This window comes from Falco peregrinus, chromosome 5 (assembly GCF_023634155.1).
Source record: "Falco peregrinus isolate bFalPer1 chromosome 5, bFalPer1.pri, whole genome shotgun sequence".
NCBI lineage: Eukaryota > Metazoa > Chordata > Aves > Falconiformes > Falconidae > Falco > Falco peregrinus.
The window spans coordinates 82225183-82249424 of NC_073725.1; the positions used below are offsets into that span (position 1 = coordinate 82225183).

Below are 24242 nucleotides of genomic sequence, written 5' to 3' on the forward strand. Positions count from 1 at the left end.
TTGGCTCATTAAATAGTATGGGAATAGTATTTGATGTATTGCTACTGTCTGCTTATAGGCAGGGAAGCATCAGAGGATAATTCAGGCTAGCAAGGAGTTTAGGAGGTCTCCACTCCAACCTCCTGCTCAAAGCAGTGTCAGCCTGAGGGCAGACCAGATTTCTCAGGGTTTTGTCCAGTTAGATCCTGAAAGTGTCCATGGATGGTAACTGCGCAGTCTGTCTGGGCAACCTGGGCTTCTGCTCCAGTGTCCTCATGTGGAAAACAGTTTTCCATATACGCAGTCTGAACTTTTTGTGTTTCAACTCATGCCTGTTGTCTCTCATCTTCCCTCCATGCTCCACAGCAAAGAGCCTGGCTCAGTCTTTAAGAACTTCATACGTACTGGACAGCTGCTAATAGGTGCTCCCTAAGTCTTCCTTTCTCCAGGCTGAGTGAACCCAGTTCCCTTAGCCTCTCCTCATGGTGAAGTGCTCTGACCCCGTGATTGTCTTGGTGCCCCTCTGCTGAACTTGTTCCAGTTTGTTGTCTGTGTTGTTTTGGGGCTGCCAATACCAGACACAGGATCTAAATGCGGTCTGACAGATGCTGAGTAGAAGGGCATAATACCTTCCCTTGGTCTGCTGGCTATGGTCCTGTTTATGCGGTTCAGGATGCTGCTTGTGGTCTTTGCTGGCAGGGCACATAGGTGAGCAGATGTTCAGCTTGCGGTCTGCCAAGATCCCCAGGTCCCTTACTGCAGAGCTGCTGCCCACCTGGTCAGTCCTCAGCTTGTATTGCTGCAAGGGGATTTTACCTTCCCCAGGTGCTTTTGTCCTTCTGGAGTTTCCTAAGGTTCCTGTTGGACCTTTCTCCCAGCCTGCCCAGGTCCCTCTGGATGGCAGTCCAGCACTTGAATGTGTGCATTGGTTCCCGCAGTTTGGTATAAGCAATGTCCCTTTAAAGCATTATCAAACCCACCTGGTTTATATTTTTAACCTTGATTGTAGCCTTAATTAGAATAGAATGAGAAAATGGAACCAGCATGTTTCAAGGTGCTGGATTTAATAGAAGCTGTATTTTCTACAAAAATATATGCCTACATGAATTGTTTAGTAAGTAAGGGATGCCACACAGCACTACTGTTACTAATGCATTTAAAAATTAAAAAGTAATTCCTTGGTGCGTTTCAGGCATCCTAGGAACTTAATCCACCTGGGACAAACCCAAAGTAACCGGTTGCTGTTTTAATGAATGACAATTTTGGAGAGTTTGACTTCAGGCACTTGCTGCCACCTACAGTCAGTTAAGCTTGGTGTTGTGTGCTGGTATTGGGCTGCGCGGTTGGGAACGTGTAGGTTATGGACACGGTTCTTTGGAACTCTGCTGTAGTAAATCTTCTCTGGCAAGGTAGAATGGGGTGCGTGTGTTGATATATAATATTTACACATATATATGTGAGCCAGTATGATATGAAAGCTGTAATTGTAAATCAGAAGAATCTTTGGGGAAACATTTTTTTTAAATGTAATTCTGTAGGATGCAAGTATGTAAATGTTGCCTAATTAGTAGCTAAAAACAGGATAAAGAGAACCTAATGAAGGCTTCTACAACATTAAATAGTATTAGAAATTATGCATGCTTTCTCACAAGGTGGTACAGCTACTTGCAGCATAAGCAGTACATATAAAGCAGATGAAGATACAATAGCTGCTTTCGAGTACTGTAGAATATATTAATATTTTTAAAAATTAAAAAGAAGCTGTTTTACACAGGAGTAGTATCTGCTTTCAAGTAGACTTTGTCCCATTGCTTCTTACTTTATTAAGTAGAACGCAGGTTTGTGACTGTCCAGCCAGTCACCTCGGCTATCGCTGCACTGTTAGGTTTTAATGCTCCACACAGACACCTACTGCTTGAACTATTAGAATTGTAAATTGTCGTCATCAATTAACCATGTTAAGGAGGAATGAGATGCTTCAGTTGTAGCTCACTAATGTACCTGCGCACCAGAGAAATGGGGAGTTTAGTGATCTTCAGTCTTTTGTGAACGTCAGAGAGCTTTTTATCTAGTTCAGACTGCCTTCGTGCCTGCTCAGTCTCAAGACTTGAGTTCAGTCTGCTTCCTGGCTCGAGATTTAGGGACACAGTGGACATGGACAGTTAGAGCCAGTTTGTTACGCTGGTAAAATACATTGTGATCTAATATGTTGTGAGGTCTCATTACAAAAATACCCTCTGTAGTTATTTGCTAAACTTACAGAAAGACTGTATTTTAAATAACAAAATTACAGGAGTGCTAGGTTAAAAGTCCAGCTGTGAAAGTAGGAACAGTAATGCCATGAGAAACTTGTTCTCTTCTCTTGCTTGGGTTCACTTACTTTTCCTGAATGTTGGACAACTTTTAGTTATTTTCCCTCTATTTCAAAACTGTTTTGTTTTTTTGGTTTTTTGGTTTTTTTTGGTTTTTTTTGTTTTTAAGTAATGTATGGAGTGCTTCTGTGGGCTCATTAATTACATGTCTGTTGCTCAGCTTTGCCTAGGTTTGGTGAAACTGCTGCCATAATCACAATTCTTTGACTGGAATGGGGTCTGTTAACCGTGGGTTTTATATCTAAAGCTCCGGTGAGCTAGCAGTGTCTGAAACCCTTTTCTCTGGTTTCTCCCTTCCATCCCCTTGGAAATTCCAGACAGTCAACTTTGCTAATTTGGAGCACTTCAAAACTCATGTAATTTAAAAAGAGAAGCTCATCAAACTGTCTTGTAATGGCAAATATTATTGTATGACAGGTTTTACGTGGCAGTCTGATCTAGGTTGTTAATCATTAAACAATTTGATTAAAAACCCTTAAAAGGACAGTACCATATGCCTTAGATGACTTCTGTAAGAATCCATATGGAGACTGGAAACTTGAGATTTTTAATTAAGCACAAATATGTCTAATCAATAATGTGGTTAGTGGGTTCTTCATTAAGTATTTTTCAGATTCAACCAATATACAAGGCTGATAAGTATTTTCAACTTCTTTTACAGGGTGACCTAAAAACGTATATCTGCAATGAGCAGGAACACGTTAAAGGAGATTCACAAATAATGCTGCTACAGAGAATGGCGTGTGAGATTGCTGCTGGACTTGCTGTAATGCATAAACACAATTTTGTGCATAGGTATGCTTTCCAGATAAATTGCTTTTAGTTATGATGCACTCTAAAATTCATGCAGGTATTTTCATTAAAATCCGTGTTTACTGAAGATTGTGTTTAACAAACTTCCGTCTAACTTCCATATCCTAAGTCATGAAGGTGTGATGCTTAGGAAGATGCTCATTCAACTGCAGTGGTGTGGTGATACAGCTCCAGCCTGGCTGAAAGCCAAGCACCTGCTTTTTAGGTTTGAAGCCCACAGAACACAACCTACTGCTAAGCCACTCCAGAAGCTGTAGTGTTGATGAATTCTGAGCCAAGTTAAACTTGCTTTGTTTGTTGTGGGGAGAGGGATGTTAGAATTTTGTTAGAATGAGTCTTATACCTGCTGTGTGGTTTTAATAATTGTAGCAAATTAGAACTTCTGTTTGGTAATCTGTTACCTTTGTTACTAAAAATGGGGGGGAACCCCAAAACGAAAATGCTGCCTTTCTAATGCAATAAGGGAGAAGCTAGAAGCTGACTTTAAATGAAAAATTGATTGAAGCAGATACTTTCTCACTGAATTATTGTTCATGTAACCTTTTAATCTTCAGTAACAGAGGTAGTCAGATTTAGAAGATCATGATGGGAGAATAATTTTGTTTTAATTGGGGGGAAAAATGCTAGATTTCTTTAAGGTTGGCACAGCTGATACTGAAAAAATGGCAGTAGTTGTAAAATGCGGGAGAAAAGAATGTGTTCGTGAAACTAATTGCTCAGAAATATGCCAAAATACATTTTTTTGGCTTTAAATGGAAAGGTGTTAAGGAACTGGAAGACATCAACTTTAGATCTGTAATGACTAAAATAGTAAAGCATGCTTGTTCCACAAACGTGGCTTACCTGATGAAACCTTGGCTATCACAAGATAGTTTGATTTTATGTTGGATCAGTCTGTTCTTTGCCATAGAAACAGTGCTTGTATCATCCCTTTCAGCAAGCTAGAAACTTGGGCTAGAGCTTATTGGTGCACATCTTGCTACCTAGAGAAAGCAGAGACCTTGTGTTCAGGAAGAAGCTGAACTATCCGACTGAAGTCTTGAAAGGCGCAGGTGTAAAATGACAGCAAGACCCTGCGAAAACACCAAAGCCTGGACTCTGGTGGTGGCTGATGGGCAGAGCTATTCCTTTAACCCCTTTAACATTTCGAGTGACTTGAAGGTAGTACCAGTGGTACCTGCCAGACGGATTGATCACTGTTTCTTGTGTTGCAGCAGTATGGCTCCGTAGGTATTAAATGTAACAGTACGCTCTCAGTGAAATAGTTAAACTTGATCATTAATCTGTGGATCTGCAAGTTTCTCACTGTAAATGTTTACTTCTAGCAACACTATCCTGATGCTGTCAGAGTAAGTGGTAAAGCTCCAGCATCAGCGATTTTGTTGTTAGTGGTAAATTCAAGCAGCCAAAATTTCTATTTTCTCTTCCAGGATATTTATTTAAATAGTATAAAACAAGCTGGAAAGTTTGGGACATACCTGAGGCTTACAAATGTGTTTGACCTGTGTATTTCGGTGACTCTGGACAGGAAAACATTTTCTTACTGCTTTGAAGTAGGAAAGGTGTGTGGTTTTCAGACTGTTTGTACATTAGAGACTTCTTTTTTAGCCACACAGAAGCAATCGTGGAGTTCTTCCAGTGCACTTAATTGCCTTGTACCCTTCTGTGAAACTGAGAAGCAAAATATTTGAGCAATTAGTCTGCTGAGCTCTTTGCTGTCACAGCTACAGTTCTGTAGTAAGCACATGGCTTCATTAAACTTGCATAAATTTCTGAGTTTGCATGATGAGTTTTCTGAAACGCCTTCTTGGTATTATTACAGCAGCACTGCTGGCTATAAGTACTTGTCTGATTTATGGTGGGAGCTGGAAACTACTTCTGTGTGTATTCAAGAGCTTTGTGATTTGTTTATTAAAGAACTTTATGAAATACTTTTTCTGATGGTCTTTTTCAAGGACTGCCTGTAGTTCTAGTTCATGTGTAATATATGGTTTTGTTATTTAGAGGCACTTAACTTTAGGTGTAAAATGCTACTAGTTGCTTAGTATTATACTGTAAGTATTTAAACCTGATCTGAATTGTTGATGGTGCCTGCTTGTGACAATTGAAATGCAAGACATGTAGTGATAGGTGTCGGGTAAAGAGGGACCTACATCACTAGAGCATGTGAACAGCATAGGTAACTACATTATAGGATTATTAATAGAATTAAATAATCGCATATAAACTGTGTCGTTTGAATGCTTAGGAGTATACTTCACTACTCTAGAGTAAAGTGACTACATTTTGAACTTTTTATAAAGGACAGTATAATAGTCTAGGGGTTTTTGCATAAAATCTTTAAATGCAATTGCTTTGCCACTATGTTTAGTTTTCTTTGATTCCAGAACACAGGTTCTGCTTGGTTTTGTGGCTCTAAACTGGTGCTCTTTTGAAAATGTGGGAGGGCCTAAGGGCAGTCATATCCTTGTGGCCACAAAACAGATGTTGTCTGATGAGTCTGTCATGACGAGAGACCCTGTCAGTGTTTGGTTTTTTCTGAAAGTGCTGAGTGTTTCTATAGAACTATGGTGTCCGCAGTATTCCAGTGAGGTATGGGATCAATTATTGGCTTGTACAGGTTCTAAAACTTAATGAAAATGTAAGCAGCAAAAGAACTATCCTAACATTTAGTTTGGATCAAAATCGTGCTTTTTACATTAATAACTCCAGTTACTGTGCCTGGCTTTGCATTATGAGTTGGTCTTTTGGAAGGCATGGACTGGTTTAATTTTGTCCAAAGAGAATCAGGAGGGTACCTCCAAAGCACACCTTTCTTGCAGCTGGCTTGCTTCAGCCTTTAGGAGGATGTAGGTCTATGGGATCAGACTACAGCTCATGCAGATAAAATTGTTGGATAAAATCAATGGATAAAAATTGTAGTGTGGATGTTGAATCCGTAGCACCTAAGTAGTGTCACTTTTGTTAACCCACTTGTTTTAATTTGCATTGAAGATTCCTTGGTTTGGTCTCATTGTTTATTTGTTTTCTTTTTCAGTGACTTGGCCTTACGGAATTGCTTGCTTACATCAGATTTAAATGTCAAAGTAGGAGATTATGGTATAGGATTCAGTAGGTATAAGGTAAGTTAATATAGTCATGTACCACTTTTTTTAAAGGGTTTGGGGCCTAAGGTTACAACAAGCATACTTTAAAGTTATAAACTAGATTGTCCTTTATTTGAATAACTTTTGAAGTGTAACTGGGAAATAACTGTGGCAAGCTCATGTAACAGAATAGGTGGTCTTTCTAGAGACAAGTGGAGTTCATGCTTGTACAAGAAAGCTTCTACTTATATCTACCAGGTTTTAGGTCCTATTTACAGTAGTCCTAAAATATGCACAAATTCATTTTAATGTTTTAAGAAAGGAAAAATTCAAATTTCTTAATGAAAATGTTCAGAGTATTTAAGTGTGATAAAAATTAAGAAAGTGGAAAAAATCAAGGCATTAATTAAAAATGTTTTTTGAGTACTGATCCTTACAACAGTTTATTTGTTGTGGTAAGGAGTGAGTGTCTTTCCTCCATAGCATTATTCTTTACTACTTGGGGAAAATGGGATTAATTTTTTACATTCTAATTTTTTGCATAGGGATCACATAAAACCATGTTAAGGAAACTACTGTCAACTTCTGGAAGTTGATCCAATGTTTGTTCAGTCTTTTTCTGCTTTTTATCAATAATTTAGGAAGATTATATTGAGACAGATGAGAAGAAACTTATTCCTCTTCGATGGACTGCACCTGAGTTAGTAACAAGTTTCCAAGACAGACTGTTATCAGCAGAGCAAAATAGATACAGTAACATATGGTATGTAGCAGTCTTTAAAATAATTTCAATGAGAGATTTGTGAACATATTTTCAAATGTTACACAAACGAGTAAATAATATTTATGGTTAAATTGAATATTGGCTTGATACACTGCTTTTTTATTTAATCAGATGTACAGTAGGTTAATCTCTACAAACCTGAAGCTATATCTTGCTGTGGAAGGATGCTTAGGCATCTGTTGAGAGCACAGTTATGCTAAGAAAAAAAGTTTAGCAGAATAGGTGTTTATACTAATAAACATCATTACTGTATGTTTGCCAGTTGCCTTCAAATGTTTATAAAGGAAGGAAATGGTAAATTATTTTTCCAGTAATGTAATAGCTGTGGATGACAAGTTGATCCCACTAAAGCCTGATTAAGTTCCATTGGCAGAACCCTAGCATTTTAATTGCTGCAGCATTTGAGGGCTGCAATGAACTGTTTGTCTCTGCTACCAGAGAGCTTACAGACAATGGATGGTGAAAATCTTGATGAACTTTTTTGAAATCACCAAGTTCCATTGCAGTTCTCAAGTCCTAAGAAATTTGGATAATGGAAATTAGGACTTAGGCTAACATTTCTGAAAACATTGTAGTTAAATTCCTGCTTTTATATTCTAAGGGTATTAAATAGTAAACTAGGTTTTATTTGCTAATTTAAAAGTAGGGCTGCAGAAAGCAAGTGGGATAGATAGAAATTGCCTAAATACTGATTTCCTTGCAGACTTCCTCAGATCATACTGTTCACCTAAACTACAAGCAGCCAGGGTCTTAAGGTTGCAAACTTGAATTTTGGTGCCTCTGTATACAGAGCTGCTTTGAACAGATCTGGACTAGATGACTTCCAGAGACCCCCTTCCAGTCTAAATTATTATAATACATGCAGTCTCCATTAATTTACATTTTGAGCAAGGAAAGTTGCTCAAAGATCAGGATCAAGGTTAATAGCTGAAAATGTGATTAGTGATGTATATGATACGTATACAGCACTGAGGAAAGGGGTGGCTTCTGACTACTGCAGGTTAAAAGGAAGTAATTTTATGAAAACTGGAACAAAGATTAGTTTTCTAGCAGTTGGACCCGTAACTGCAATTCCTGATGAAAGTTTTTCCTGTTGTTAACCGTAAAGTTTTTTTATCTTCTCTAAATAGGCATTTTCTATTTTTTTTTAATGTGTGTGGGGTTCTTCCGTAGTTGAATCATTTGAGGCCTGTTGCATCTTGCTGCCTTAAGGCAACTTTATTCTTGAGGCTTCTAGTGTTCTGTCAAAATGAGTTAACAGATTCTGCATAGAGCCAATGGGAGAGTGATATTTGTTCTTATTAGTTATGCTTTGCTCAATCCTTACAGTCTTAGAAAGCAACTTTAAAATAGTTCTTGGAACGCACAGTCATTTGCTGCTCTTTTTCAGGTCCCTGGGTGTAACATTATGGGAGCTGTTTGAGAATGCTGCTCAGCCTTACTCAGACTTTTCTGACAGGGAGGTCTTAACCCATGTCATAAGGGAGAAGCAGGTCAAGCTCTTCAAGCCACGTCTGGAGCAGCCATACTCTGATAGATGGTAAACTTTAGATGTTTTTATTTATTCTTAAAGCTGCTGAAGTAGTTTCTCAGAATACTCTGTTCTCTTAAATATATTGAAATCGCTATGTGATATCAAGCTCTTGGCAAAGAAACCCTAGGTAAAAGGATTAAAAGCAGTTGCTATAGATGGAAAGTCCTGCCTGTGATATTAATTGTTACTCCTTAGCTTGCTAGATATCTGAATTTTGTAAGTTCCTTTTCAGTGTGAAACCTATTGAAACATGTTTCTTATTTGTATAGGTATGAAGTTCTGCAGTTCTGCTGGCTACCTCCAGAAAAGAGACCAACAGCAGAAGAAGTGCATAGACTCTTAACTTACCTTCGCATGCAAAGCCAAAGGGACTCGGAGATTGATTTTGAACAGCAGTGGAACGCTCTTAAACCGAACACCTCAAATAGAGAAACAAATAATTCTGCATTTCCAATCTTAGATCACTTCACAGGAGATAGACTTGGCCATGAGATGGAGGAAGTTCTTACTGTAACTGAAACAAGCCAGGGTCTCAGCTTTGAATATATCTGGGAGGCAGCTAAACATGATCATTTTGATGAATGTGGTCATGTGAATCCTGAGGATGCAATGACGTACACAAGTATTTTCTTTCCAGTGGAGGTTTTTGAGAGGTCACTTTCAGAGCAAGGGTCGGGAGCACAGGATGGAAGCGGTCAAGAAGCATCGCTTGCTGTCCCTGGGGTGTTACCTGTGTTTGATGCACACAAGCTTTCTGTTGGAAATGACTACTATATCCAATTAGAGGAAAAAGGAAGTGGCTGCAGCATGAATTTTGATAACCAATCAGTTGTCCTAACTACAGAAGTTGATCGTCAAGAAGCTGTACAAGAAAAAAGTTGTCATTTCACAGTTCTCAGGGATCTTGATGTTGAGGAATCTAGCACTGATGGGGACTTCTTCCACTACAATACAGATCCGAAAGAGGAATTTTTGCCTGCTACTGGTAGTCCAGAAAGTCCTTTCCAGAATGTGTTTAATGACATTGACAGATCAGAAGAATTGACAAACAGAAAAATACTTGGTTTTGCTGAAACAAATGATACTCCTAAAGACTTTAAAGTAGCTGTTTTGAATGCAAACACAGATGCTAGAAAGGCAGTAGGCCTTTCTGAGAAGGAACATTCTAGTCATGCTTCTGAAAACGAAACAGTTCCCTTATGTGAAAATATCTCTAACCAGTCTGACTTGGTAACTTTAGAAGAACTTTCTGATAACTTCTTATTTCTTCAAGAGAAAAACTTATTAACAGGGTTATTGTCTAACAAAACCAGCAGTGATTTTGCGCAGAAACCAGATGTTCTAAAACGTGTATTAGAAACCTCAAATAGAAACTCTGTAGAGCCTGAGCCTGTGCTGGCTGAAAATGCACAGGTCTTTTCTTTAATACGTGAAAGTCTTAGAACAGTGAAAGATGAAAATTTTAACCCTGTGACAATGAATAAAGATCTGAATTCTCAGTCTCACACTACTGTAGAGATGCAGGCATCCTCTAGTCCATCTGCAGGACATAAGTCACGTGATAAATGTGCAAATCTTCCTTATTTGAAGGATGAGGGAAAACTTAGAAATGTGGAATTGAATGAAGTTGTGTCCTGTAACATTGATACTGTCTGTCAGGAAGAGCTATCCAATAATGCCAAAAATAATGATGTTGGCAACAATCCATATTACAACATTGCTGTTGAAACAGATGAGTGTGGTGCACAAATAAAGCAGGGAATGCTTTTCAAACCTGATGAAGTAGCTTTTAATAGAGAAAAAAGTAGTGATCAGGAAGATATGAAAAGAAACTTGCAAGATAAGTCTCCCATATTAAAAGATGAATGTTTATTGGAGGAAAGACAAGAAACATCAAATAGTTTTGAGAACTGTAAGGATATTCCAGAAGAGATGACCTTAATTTCTGTTGCTACTTCAGATTGTACAAGCCAGGATAGTCTTCTGGATGACAGCCCGTCTCCTTTACAAACTGTAGAACAAGCCTTAGAGACACCCGATTCTTTGGATTCTTTAGATGTAAATGAGGTTTTGGAATCTTTACAGGTTCAAAGTCCTCAGAAACTGTTGCCACCTGATAAACCAGCTGACAGTGGCTATGAAACAGAGAACCTGGAATCTCCGGAGTGGACTTCCCACATCACTGTTGACGATGCTTCTAGTGTAGAGACTACTCTCTGTGTTGTCAGTGAGGGCAATGTCAGTGCTTTACCTTCTAATCCAGTCATAATCGTTTCAGAAGCAGCAGCTTGTTTAGATGCAGTGAACAGCAATTTTGAAATAACCCCAAAGGTTTTTCTGGGTGGAAATCAAAACTCATATAGAGACTCTGCCTATTTCTCTGATAATGATTCTGAGCCAGATAAAAAAGCAGAAGAGACTGTGAATCTGTCAAGAGAGACTGCATGTGTTGTCTCTTCAAATATAGGAGACGATAATACTGAAGAGGATTACAGTTTGGAAGAGAGGCAGCAAAAGTGTGGTGTAAGGAATTACCAGGATACCAATAATCAAAATGCAGAACTAGAACTAAATCATAACTTGGAGATCCAAGAGATGGATGTAGGGATGCAGGGGTGTCCTGATGAGTGGGCAGAGGCAACTCTGAATTCCCTGGAAATATCGATGGAAAGTAACCTGTCTGAGACTTCCCATAAAAGTGTCTCTTGTGTTGGCACTAACACTTCAGAACTTCTTTCACACAGAGACTTGAAGTCTGTGCATAACATACATAGTCATTTAGATCTGAGTAACAGTGATAAGTCCTTCTATCACACTGAAGGGCAAAAACTGAAAGAGCCAGATATTGAAGGAAAATACCTCGGCAAACTCAGTGTTTCTGGAATGCTGGATTTAGAAGATGGTGATGATGCGGATGAGGAAGATGAAAACAGTGATTCTGAGGATGATATGAGGACTTTTCATATGCATAGTCTGAGTTCTGACAGTGAAGATGAAACTGTTCATCAAGTACCTGAGATACTTACTGACAAGGATGATGGAAAAAATCTGAGAAGCTTGTTGAAACTTCCAAAACCTCTTGATGAAAGGCAACATGAGCATTGGAAAAATGAGAAAAAGGCTGTAACATTCTTTGATGATGTGACAGTCTATTTGTTTGATCAGGTATCCTTTTTTTATTTACTAAGTAAAGTTTTTGTTGCTTTGGGTTTTCTTAAAAAAGACGTGGTAGAATATCTTAATATTTGTGGACACACTGTTACAAGCTCACCTTTCTTTTTTGGCAGGGTTAGATTTTGTTTGTGATGTGGGTTATTTTTTATTTTTATTTAAAGAGAAAAGAAAACCTTTCTTTGCTAGGTGCAGTTGTGTGCTGCTGGTAGAATACCAGCACTAATTTGAAGTGAAGGAGGGCTTTGCTTTGGGCAGCGTGAGTTGTTAAGTCCTGAATCTCCATTGCTTTTGGACACTTGACTGCAGCACTGAATGAAATGGTGGTTTTTAGCGATGTCTTTCTGGTATTTATAATTAATTGAATATGTGAGACAGCATTGTTGTGGACCAGATTTGATTAATTCATTTTACCAGAATGTTGTTGTAACTTTATAGAAGCAGTTTATCTGTTTAACAAGTTTGAGGACTTTTTAAGTTCAAATGCCTTTATAAAAGGAAAGAAAAAACCACACCCAAATAAAAAAAACAAACCACCAAAACCAAACAAAAACCAAAAAAACCCAGACTGCAACCTAAGTCTGAATCTTGTGTTAGTTACTGTTAAAGTAAATTTACCTTAAACCGTAATCAAAGATGAGAATGCTATTTAGATGGTGATGCTACTTTTTATTAATCCTATGATTCAGGTTCAGTGGAATACTGATCTGCTTATAAAATTCAAGGTTACCTTTGTTTCCCGATCTGCTTTATCAATTTTTAACTTCTGTAACTTGATATGGAGGGGATTGTATTTTAACATTTTGGCAACTAAACTAGCACAGTGAGTTTAAAAGAACAGTCATACTGTCAAGCTTTGGAAATGTTGCTTATAATGACGCACATAAATATTGGAGTTTTGTAATAGAAAACATAGGTGATATATTTGTGTTGGGGCAGCCTGTAGAATAGTAATCCTTTTGTCAGAAAGGGAAAAAAATTAGCTGTGTTTAAACTAGTTGTCTTTATTGTTACAGTAACTGATAACATGTTGGCTGCTTCAAATACCAGTCATACAAAGTCTGTCTCTTTATCCTGAAGCATGATTAAGGGGTAAAAAAAACCCCCAAAAATGTTGGGAGATGGGATAAGGCTTTATTAAAAAGGAGCGTCAGGCTGATAAGGGAACCGTTTTCAATTGAAAGTTGTTTTAGCTTTCTTCCTACAAATATGAAACCACCTTATATATAATATAGAAACAGTCATTTCCTACATGGTTTTTGAATGCGTGCATGGATACATTGTGTGTACAAGAGTGTTAAATTTTGTTTCTCTTAGGAAACGCCAACTAAGGAGCTGGGAAACCGTGCAGTAGACGTGAATGGGGAAGACTCTCACAGCACTCCTGTTCCATCTTCAAGTTTTAGTTACTTAAACAGATTTGCAAATTCAGAAAGCTCAACAGATGAAGAAGGTACTTGAGTATATTTATATACAGCAGGGGCTGAGACAGAATGATAGTCTTTAATGAAATGTCATTTGAAATTACATGTGATTTGTAAATTCACTGTACCATAATTGGGTTTTGGTTTGCATCTGAAGTGTACGCTTCAGCTAGGCTCAGATACTGGTGTTACTGGCTATCAGAACCTCCGGTGTAATACTGGGGGGTAGTATATTGAGGTGTCTAGGGTATCTTGAGAGGTCAGCCAAACTATGGGTGACAAATGTTTGTGACTTGCAGGGCTAAAACAGAAAAGCTGGAAGTTTTGTTTTGGGTTAATGCAGTCTTCCAGGGGTTTGCTTTTAAAATTGTACATGACTTTACATTAATGTAAATGGCCTCTTTTTTTTTTTTTTTCTTCTTTCCTTCCCTGCCACACCCCACACACACCCCCCCCCCCAAGGTGGGGGTTTTGAGTGGGATGATGACTTCTCTTCTCCAGAGCCATCCTTTATATCAAAGGCAGCTAATAGTCTTATTAGTTCTAAACCACCTCTTCAATCATCAAAGTACTTCTCTCCACCTCCACCTTCCCGGACTGTTGATCAGAACTGGTCACATTCATCCCCTTATTCCAGATTCTCTATCTCTCCTGCAAACATGGCAAGCTTTTCTCTTACACATCTTACAGATTCAGATATAGAGCAAGGAGGTAAGTGACTTAGTTATAATTATTTTTAAACTAAAAATTATGCAAAGGTGTAAGTGATAGATATGGCAAATCTAATTCTAATTTAGATAGTTTAGAAACACATTTTTAATGCTATAAAAGTAATGTCTGGTCTTGTATTTCAGTTAAGACATAGCTTTCCATTTAAATTGAGATTATTTGCATCCAAGTGCAAGTACAGCCTTGTGGCTGAATGTTCTACAGAACATTTACAGGAGAAGGTCAAAATTTTTCTGTTCAAAAAGCTAATGCTATATTTATATAAATCTATGCAGTCCTTAAGCACTTCTGTATAGCTGCCACACTATAGCAGTTGAGCAGTTCTTGTTGTTGCACTAACCTAAGTCACAATTTTATTTTCATTGCGCAGGGTGAGGATGCTAAGTGATGTTTCTGCCACTGTTATCTAAGCTAATTTTACAGTTCAGTTTCTTTTCATATTGCTCTTCAGAAAGTGCGTTCTTGACACTCAAGAATTGCAGCATGTTTTCTAGAGCTGTGAGTAGGATAGTTTCTGTTAGGAGAGCCAAACAATCTGTTCATAGCAATATTGAGTACTAATGGTATTTATTAATAGAAGCTTTCTTGTCTGTATCAGAAGCTTTTTTTTAAGCTTTGATAAATTTTTGAGGGTTAAGAGAAGCAAGAGTAAGCAGACTTGGATCAGTTCAGCGTATTATTAATCTTGATAAAATGTTGCATAATTAAATATTGCTGACTGCTAAGCCTTGCTAATGTTCAATGTCTATAAATATGTAATTGGTGTTATATAGAGTTGTATTGTTCCTGTATTGAGCTTATTGATTAGATAATGTTTGCTGCTTAGTAACTTACAGATAAGAGATTATTTTGGAGATCCTGCATTGCCTTATGTGTCCTAAGAAGTGACATTGAACTGTGCAATTCAGGCAGATGTCTATCTACAAACGTACCAAATGTTTGCAGTAGTTGAAAGCTGTAGGGAAAGATTAACCAAAACTTGGAAGTGCAAAACAGCAGACCGCCAAGTTCTAAGGGGAGTCTTACAAAGGAGTGAGGGTTATGCAGAAGAATCTCACTGTACTTTATGACCTTTCCTCTACTAATAGGAAGCAGTGAAGATGGAGAGAAAGATTAAACTAATGAAAACTTCCTTGGACTGCATACATAAAACACACAGACTTTGTGTCTGAAACTACTTTATCTAAACTCTGGATCCTCCTGGAGTAACGCAGGTAATCAAGAAGTACTAAGAAGTGAAAGTAAACACTGAAAGCAATGTTAAATCAGGACGTTAATTTGAATGTGTATTTAACTTTGTAATGTATTTTTAAATCAGTGCAATTCTGCTTTTCATTGAAAGATGATTCTGCCGCTGTTTTCAAGTACTTGAAGTATTTTTCAGATAACTTAAGAAACAAGTAAAGCAATTACACTACAGTCTGGTTTATGTATGAGATTGTATAATATTCTTTTTATATTTTTCCATGTAGTTCATTATCTATTTGAACATACACCTGTTGTAGAATTGTGTATAACTGTCCTGTGCAACAGGTGACTGTGTTGCTGAAACTGTATGAATGATAGTTGATCAGTAGTGAGCCATATTTATTCAGAAAGATATCACTACATATTACTTTGCTTATTACAATTGCACTATGGATTATTCTTCCTTTATTTCCTGATGTACAGAGTCAAAATCTTAAATCTTTCAAGGAAAATAAGACAAGTTGAATTGGCCCAGTTATCCAGTTTAATTTGTCCTTTTTGTAGCCTTTGCTATGCACGGTACTTGTAAAACGTACATAACTTCTGAGTGTTATGTTAGACTTGCTGAAATCTTATATTCAGTACCATTTCTAAATGATAATGATTATAGATTGATTGTTAAGTGTTCATGTTTTATAGGAAACTGGAAAAGAATATGTGATACTCTGAAATTTTTAGATGAAAGAGATAATGTCTCTTAATTCCTGAATATGATCCTACTGACTGCTTAAACTGTAATAGCATCTGACTATATCATAATCAAGGGCCTTCCAGTTTTTACTACATTTTCTGCCTTGGAGAGAGAAGAGGAAAAATTGGCTGTACAAAACTGGAATTTACGAATCTTATAAAAAGACTGATTTCAATAGACTGGATTTGGGCACACTTGACTCTTCAGTTGTACATTCTGTGACTTCTGAGGCTCACTCTTCTGCTGACTGCAGGTTGGGGCTGCCATTCAGAGGCCTGTGGTAAATCTACCTCTCAGTGATGTTACGACAATTAAGAATTAGATCAATGGTTAATGCCCAGTTTTGCACCCTTTATAAGGCCAAACCTGTTTTAAGATTTCTGCAAGGCTCCGTGGTACAACTTGAAATGCATACTGACCAAAAGCTGCAGTGTAGTAAAGTTTGCTCTGAGGCTGTCTGTAGGGAAGGGAATACAATGTAGGGGGTTTTAACCTTTATGCTCCACCATGCATTTAGCTAGTTTAATCCTTTAAACTGCTTGGGGGGGGAAGTAAAAATCCTTAATTATTACTCCAGAGTGAGTTCACTTGAGAAGCAAATCCCTGACCTCTTGACATGCCTTATGCAGCTGTGGATCTGCAGGGAACACTGATAGGAACAGTTTACCTGGCTTTGTATTTTAGTGTCCTAAAATACAAAAGTACGAAGTACTTTGTATTTTAGTGGCTATTTTGGCAAGGCTTCAGATCATGGTGGTCCAAGCACTCTGTGTCCAGATCCAGTCACCAGAGAATTTTCATTACATGAAGTATGGGAGGACTAGATATTTTCAGATGTGTAAAGTTTGTTTTGGTATACCTCTATATACATTTTGATTTTTAAGTATGTTTTTAAATGACAAGAATATGTTAATTTCTTTTTTTCCAGCATTATTTAGTCCTTAACCAGAATGGTTTCCATACCGATCAAAAGGGAATGATTTAGCTATAATGTTATTTAAAGTTGCTAATGTATTGTTGAGGTAACTTTTTTCTGATGAGGCACTCAGGTTCAGAGTTAGTCAGAACTATTCTTCAGTATGAAGTGAGGAACTGAATTTTTCACTGACTTTTCCCAAAACGTGGTTTAAGAGGCAAAGCCAAGCAGTTACTAATACAGGCTTACAGCATATACTGTAGAGGGTTTAAGCAAGCTGTGCGCTACTCAGTATTTTAAAATATAGGTTATAGACTTTGTGCACAAATTACTGCTTAGAAATTCCAATGTTAAACTCTTTGATACAGCTAGTTTAAGGTACCTCATCTGTTGTCTTTAATTCTTACCGTAGTAAGAATGGAACTCCATAACAGTCTGCAAAGAATGTGTGGGCTTACCTGCCTTGCATGGTGAAAAAAAATCCATCAGACCTGGAGTTCAGCCTTAATTTTGAATAATTTGGTATAAAATACAGTCCAAGGTTAAATAAAAGCTTATGCTCCAGAATGTTACAATTTGGTTATATGTTTTGTTTCTTCTAATTCTGGAAAAAGCAGATGTTTATCTTTTACATCAGGAATTTCCTTTGCTTGATGGAAATCTAAGATTTTTTTGCTCTTTACCCAGGTTTAAAGAAAATTTTACATAAGTGAAAGTTTACTACTTTGTCCAAATGGACTTACTGCTAATAAATTGCCAAAGGAGCATTTTTTCCAAAACAAGCTGGGATGTGTATGATATTAAACAACGTAATGCCCTTTTTAGCTGTACAATGAAGAGAAAGAAATATTTAAAGTTGAGTCACCTCACTTAAACATGAATTCTAATTTCAGTAATCCAGTAGGCTGGATTGCAATAATATAGAAGGTCTTTTGTGGAAAAATTTATAGTAAAAAATCTGATCAACTACTAGCAATATTTCACTAGCTTCCTAGCAGTCAGTGGCACAATGAAGATGAATCAATAATTCCAACTTGTTACATTATAATAAGGGGATTTGTTACCAATCATTCATTAAACTACATGTAATTTCTTGCACTAGCTACTTAAGCACGGTTTCTGTTTTAAAAATACATGTATCTATTTTCAATGGTTTATTATGAGGACTGGTTACATTTTAATTCCTTCTCTAGTAGAATACCTTGATTATTTGAATAATGAAGGCATTGTCTCAATTTGGCTATTAAAGTTATTTAAAAGATCTGATTTTTCCCACCTAAGGAAGTTTGTTTAAAAATGAGAATCTGTAGTGAGAAGCCAACAGAGTGAGAAGAGTGTCCAGTTTTAATGGCAACACCTGTACTCTCCCAAATCCTGAAGCTGCAGATATGTTGTGTGTATAACTGCATTTATGGAAACTGCCATTTTCATGGAAATGAGCGGATTAAACATTTTTTCATATCCTTGTTGATGCACTAATGAAAGCCATTTAAGCCTCATTCTTTTTATCAGTATTTTTAGCAGATTTTTATGTAGTACTCAATCTTTTTCATGAGGAGGCTGGTTGGTAGAAAGACTTTTTTTTTTTTATGATGAAGCACTATGCTAAAATGTCAGCATTGTCAGGTGTTAGTTACATGGCTATTTTTGTTGGAGTTGGTGAAAGGTGGAATCCAAGTATATTAGCCTTATAAGAAATAGCCTTAAATAACAATGGAGTGTACAAAATTACTTCAGCTTTAAGTCATACAGAAATATCCTTGTATGTTAATGGTTTTGGTACAAGACTGGAAAAAATCTAGAGGAGAGTCAAACATCATATAAACTTATTGAAAATAAGTATTTGTAATACCAGCAGCCTGTTTTTCAGAAACTTGAATATGACTTACAGTTAGTTTTGTTTATGAAATTGTTTGAACTTGCACAGATGTAGGTGTAACTTAAATGGTACTGATGTGTGTGTATATATAATGTTTAATTCTATTTGTAAATGAGAAACTATGTAACAAAATCATAGGTATGAGGTTTTCCTATTGTAATTTAATACAGGTATGAGGTTTATGGCAATATATCATAGTTAATGAAATTTCAGGTCAAAATGTCTTTAAATTGTGTACATTTTTAAATTGTAATTTCTACTGTATATTGATTATCATGCATAGTGTGATTCAAGAAACTGCTTGTAATTTAAAAATATTTAATATTAAAAATAAAATACAGTTATATATTTATAATCTTTTTGTCGGTTTGTTCATTCTTGACCAGATGCCAGCAATGGAACAGGTCCACAATATAGTTCTAATCTAAGATACATTTGTTAGTGTCCAGAGGTTGAGAAGGTACTAAATGCTGAAAGCTACAGTCCCAGCAGTTGAGTCTCCACCAAATAGCATAGTCACCTGTAATTTCTTCTAATATCACCATTGTGTGAACTTCAGGTAACGTATGTATGCAGTCAGTAGAGCCGCAGTACTTCTGAAAGCTGAATATTGCTTTTAATCTTAGAATGAAGCATCTATAGGAAGAATGGAGACTTGAAAATTTCTAAGTACCCTTCAGAGAACAGGTTTATGTTATGTTTTCTCAGTATTCATTGAATTGTTTCTAGAAGATTATTTTCTTGGGTTTTTTTAATCTTAAGTGCATGTGCTGAATGGACCTAAGATCTCCAGGTAAATGTAGTACTTGTGTGATTTGGTAGCTTCTTTCACATGAGATTGAGACTGTTCCAGCCTGTGCACTCTGAGAGGCAGGAGAGTGCTGTTTTTTCCTCTTAACCTGTTAACTGTTAAGGTGGTGATGAGAGGTCGCAGCAATGTCAGTGGTTAATGGAGACTGTTGTGGAAGCCCCCACATCGTATCGCAGCTGTTCTGAGTCCTGGCAACTGTTGAGACCTGGGAATGAGAAACTGATATCCAGATGACTTAATTTCATTAGGTAAAATATAACTTCTGAGCTGACATTTGACCAAGACAGTGGTCATTATTGAGAACAGATGTAAAAGATCCCATGGCACAAGACTTGTCATCTTATGTAGAACTGATTTTCAAAGAGTTGGAGCACTTGCCATAGTTATCATCAACAGCTGTCTTGTGAGGGATGGCCATGCTTTGTAACGCAGGTGGTATGGCAACCTGCACAGCCCTTGGCAGTACAGCGTCGAGACAGACTTTCCTCCTCCAACTACTGAAGAACTAGACTGACCCCTCCTGCAGCGACCTTGATTTGCCCGGCTTAGCGTCCATGGCTCTGGTGGCAGCGCCTGGACACGTACGCAGCAGCAGTGCTGGCAATGAGTGCTGCCCCCCCTGCCATTTTATTGTCCCCGAGAGCCCTGCGACCACCCAGAACCCAGGAGCCCTGCGCTGGCTGCTGTCTCTGGGCTCAGCCCCGCGCCCACCCCGTGTGGGTGTGTGGTAAGAGCCGGGGGTCCTGTGCCCCCGCGTGATTCCGTTGCTTAGGCCTGGCGCTCGCGCGGCAGCAGCGCCACCGCCGCCCGCCCCGGGCCCGCCCCGCCGCTAAAGCAACGTGTCGCGGCAGCGCAGCCACCTGCGGCGGGGCCGGGGCGGGCGGGCCGCGGGGGCGGCCACCGCTCCAGCCGGGGCTCCGCGCCGGGGCGCCGCGGGGCAGCGCCTGCCCGCTTGGGCCCTGCGGCTCTGCTCGGGTGAGGCAGGGCCTGGTCCTTCAGTGGCTCCCGCCGGCAGCCGCTGGCTCAGCCCGGAGGACAGACGGTGGTGCCCCTGTTGCCCCCACAGACCCTTCTGCTGCTCCTGGCGTCCTGCAGGTCTCTGCTGTCACCCCTCGGGCCCTAGGCACCTTCTCCGCAGCTGGTGGCAGCGGTAAGTCATGGAGGAGGGATGCCAGCCCCGATGGATGGATGCATAGGGTGGAATACTTGGTGTTTGGCTGCTTGCTCTCTGGTTTCTGTTGACCACTGCAGTCTGTTGCTCCTGATCCCCTCTCTGTCTCCATTTCTTCCTTGTGCACCCATGCCATCTCCCTAGGGGTCCCGGCAGCCTAGCTGTGACTCCCTGAGCGGGTTTCTCAGGGTTACAGCAGTGTGCAGCAGCCTGAAAGCAAACCTCTACCAGCTAAGCACCCTCTTTTCCCGCGTCATCCCATTTGCTTTCCCCTAGCCTGCAGTTTTAAGGGCTACTTTGCTCCCACAGTTTGCTGAAGCTTCCTTTCTTGATTTTTTTCCAGCTTTCTCTGCTGGCTGCCTCCATGGACTTCCCTCTTCACCAAGTCCTGTTTCCCTTTCAAACATCAGCTGCTCATTTCTCTGCTTTGCCGGACGGTGCTTTCTGCATTGAGGGGGAAGTTGATGGTCTCCTTTGTGCCCACCTTTACTTTTTCTGTCCTGCAATTATGCTTTTTCTGCCAAGTAAATTAGACTGACTGTTCAGAACAAACCCAGTGCTTGGTTTTAGTCCTGTTTTCTTGCATAAGATACTTGTGTGTCTCTAGCATTTCTTCAAGGGTCTCACAACACAAGCTATTCAGTACTGTCTCTCTCCGCATTCATCACCTGGCTGCTACCCTAGCCAAACTGCTTGGGAAATTTCTCTTTTTCTGGCAAAGTTACCTCCCTGGTAGTAAGGAACCCAGGGATGGCCAGGATACCCTCACAAGTGGAGAACTGAGTCACTGCAAATGCTGAGCAGCTGAAGATGTCTCTAAAGAAATGAGAGAGGAAGTGATATTTACTGCAGCATGCCCAGAAACTGCTTGCCACCTGCTCTGGCTAAGGTTGATGGTCTGTAATGGGATGGTCAAGCTTCTGCGGCTAGGTTTTGAGGGTTTTTTTTGTTGGCTCACCAACTGTCTAACTGCTCTTACATAACAGCATCATCATAAAAATATTTTATTTTTTTTTTAGACTGAACTTTTCTATGGCTACATGAACTGGAAGAAAGTGGAAGGAAGCATTTTGGAAATAGAGTCTCAGTTACACTGATCCTTGGTGTTAGAGGCAGGGTTGCTCTGAAGCTGCTGTCTTCAGATGTAGGGTTGGCACAGAATCTGAGCTGAGGGAGGGTAAAATTTCAGTGCTGTCATCTGCCTTGCCTAACTTGTGAGGAAGGAACATCACTGTGTCTTTTTGGATAACCTGGAGAATAAATACTGCGCTGCTGCTGTTCAGCTGGGGGAGAAACTGCAGTTGAGCCCCACTGTTTTTTGATTGTTGTTGGAAGAGGGAAGTGCTGCTTTGTGTGCGTGTGGCGAGGACTAGCCCAGAATGCAAGAAATGCTGTGGGCGAAAATGTGCTCCTGGCTAGGAGTTTCTGAGCTTCGGTATGAGTTGGTGTGTCATGTTGCCCTCTAGTGGACTGCTCAAAAATACAGCGGAAACCTGTTCTTACAAAAAGCAATTACCCGGAGTTCAAGGAAAAGTTAATTCCTGAGTAAGACCCTGAGGGTTCTGTCTAATACCCTAAATGTAAGCCTGCATGTGTACGATGAAGTGATGTATGGGTTTATTATAACTTGTGGTAACTAGAGGTGGGAGAAGACAGAGGCATGTGCGATCAAAAACAGAGGCAATGTGTTATTAAACCTAACTGACCGTTGTACTCCTGATATACTTTTGAGTTGTGGTTCACTTTTCCCACGGGAAGATCAGCATGGAGAGCATTTTCTATGTGCAGTGAGAGAAGTCTCTCCAGTTTGAGGCCTATTATAAGAAAGTAGAGGGGTGTCTTATTTTTTCACTTGGTTTCCCATACATGAGGACACCAGTAGATGATTCACTGCATCTTTATTTCAGTGGTTCTACTCATTTGGCCTCTGCTCCCTGTGTAACCTCTTCCTTCCAGCTGAAGAAGGATCTGTTCTCTAAAAAATGATTTTCTCCTCTGTTCGTCTGTGTAGATCGTCCTGAGCAATCACGTTCACAACTTGAAAGCCAATGATGGTTTTCCAGTAGTGAACAAGTAAACAAATGAATCAAACAAACCTGCATCAGATTACTTGTTCAGCATGGAGTTGTGCAACAGTTAAAGATATTGGTGTCATGTTTTTACAGCACATTGATGCTTAATGCCAGTACATCTACCAAAAAATGAAGACTAAAACCAAAGGAAAGAAGCAAAGGCATACTGTTGACAAAGAAGCATTTTCTGAGGAGTCGGCAATGAGAAAAAAAGAACTGGTGAAATGTTTGCGACACAAAGAAAGGAGAAGTGGGGGAAACAAGGAGAGCAGCAAGATCACTACAGCCAGAGCCAAGCATTCCTGGAGTAATAAGGACAGGCATTTGAGGAGACTGGAAAGCAATGAGCGGGAGAGGCAGAGAATGCACAAGCTCAACAATGCATTCCAGGCTTTGAGAGAGGTCATCCCTCATGTGAGAGCTGAGAATAAACTTTCCAAAATAGAGACACTCACACTGGCCAAAAATTACATTAAATCCTTGACCTCCATTATACTCAATATGTCCAATGGACACTTCCCAGCAGCAGAAGGTATGGGGGGAGCCTGGGGGTCCAAATTGTACCAGCATTATCAACAGCAACATGGGGATGATGATCATGATGAACATCTACCAAAATATTCTCCATAGATTCAAAGCTTCAGCCAAAACACCTACAGTTAGCTACTACCATCATTCTTTTTCTTTCTTGTGTGATAATACCTGTCAGTACATAGAGATTTTAAGAGACTATTTTTGCCTCCAGCTATCCCCCATTTTTTCTTAGAAAGACAAACAGGTAACACTCATGGCTATAGCTTGTAAGGCACATTTTAAAAATGACCTTAAATTGTAAGAATTTTTCAGAGCTTAGTGGATATATTTGTGTGGTGCATCAGGTTTGACTTAAGTAAAGATTTAGTAACTCCTGAAAATTACCCTCACTGGAAGGGTTGTGAGTTAAGCATGTAAGGCCTGTGGCATGTGAGTTCACTAGAGCTTGTTGAGAATCTTGGCTGTAGCGCTGTTCACCAGACTGTCAGTGACTGTTCTTACGTCTGCTACAGAGGAAATTAAAATTGATGGCAACATTTGACTAACTTGAGTGAAGTAGTGTGTGTGAGGGTGAATTGGCCACCAAATATGAGTGTTTGCCTTGAGTGGTTTGGATCTGCTCTGGTAATTTTGAGCCTTGAAAAGCATAAAATCTTTTAAAGTACTTGTTAATGTAAACATCTACAAAGCTTTCTTAGATTGTAAGCTCTCTAGAGTAAGGACGTTTTCTGGTCTGTATTTCCAGAGCATCTAGTCTCATGGAGCTTTTTGTTAGTGGGTGTCTGAGTGCCATTTTAATGCAAATAATAAATAAGAGACAAATGACTTATTTTTGCTAAAACTATGATAAAAATGCTTTAGTATTGGCATAAGTTAGCAATCTATCCAATTACAAATTATTTGCTAATGAAGCTTGTAATGGGATCAGGATTCTTTCTGGGTTAGTGGTAGATTCTGGTATTGTAAAACACAATAAAATGAAGCAGGAACTCTTCAAAAAGGAAAATAAGCTGCTTTTTTTCTTTCTC

The 24242-nt window shown here is 39.0% G+C and overlaps 2 protein-coding genes across 4 annotated transcripts in view; both read left to right on the top strand.

Moving 5' to 3' along the window:
* LMTK2 (lemur tyrosine kinase 2) overlaps positions 1–18981 on the top strand; it is a 42567-nt gene extending 23586 nt beyond the window's left edge. The window contains exons 7-15 of one of the 2 annotated variants that reach the window (XR_008747395.1): positions 3013–3146; positions 6202–6286; positions 6892–7013; positions 8425–8574; positions 8838–11733; positions 13057–13192; positions 13626–13874; positions 14981–15106; positions 15780–18981. Coding sequence is in view for 1 of the 2 variants with exons in the window: in XM_055805525.1 (XP_055661500.1) it covers positions 3013–3146; positions 6202–6286; positions 6892–7013; positions 8425–8574; positions 8838–11733; positions 13057–13192; positions 13626–13874; positions 14981–15009 (3801 nt within the window). In the remaining variant the exon portion in view is untranslated. Of the gene's footprint in view, positions 1–3012; positions 3147–6201; positions 6287–6891; positions 7014–8424; positions 8575–8837; positions 11734–13056; positions 13193–13625; positions 13875–14980 lie in introns of both variants that reach the window. The other variant, XM_055805525.1, reaches the window with a different exon arrangement.
* A 1303-nt stretch (positions 18982–20284) lies between these two features.
* Positions 20285–24242, top strand: BHLHA15 (basic helix-loop-helix family member a15). Of its 2 annotated transcripts, XM_027779149.2 has the most exons (3): positions 20285–20587; positions 21628–21720; positions 22774–24242. In XM_027779149.2, the coding sequence occupies exon 3, from the start codon at positions 22810–22812 to the stop codon at positions 23308–23310; it is 501 nt and encodes a 166-aa protein (XP_027634950.1). In that variant the 5' UTR covers positions 20285–20587; positions 21628–21720; positions 22774–22809; the 3' UTR covers positions 23311–24242. The 2 variants fall into 2 exon arrangements, with proteins under 2 accessions (XP_027634950.1, XP_027634945.1); XM_027779144.2 differs by lacking the exon at positions 21628–21720.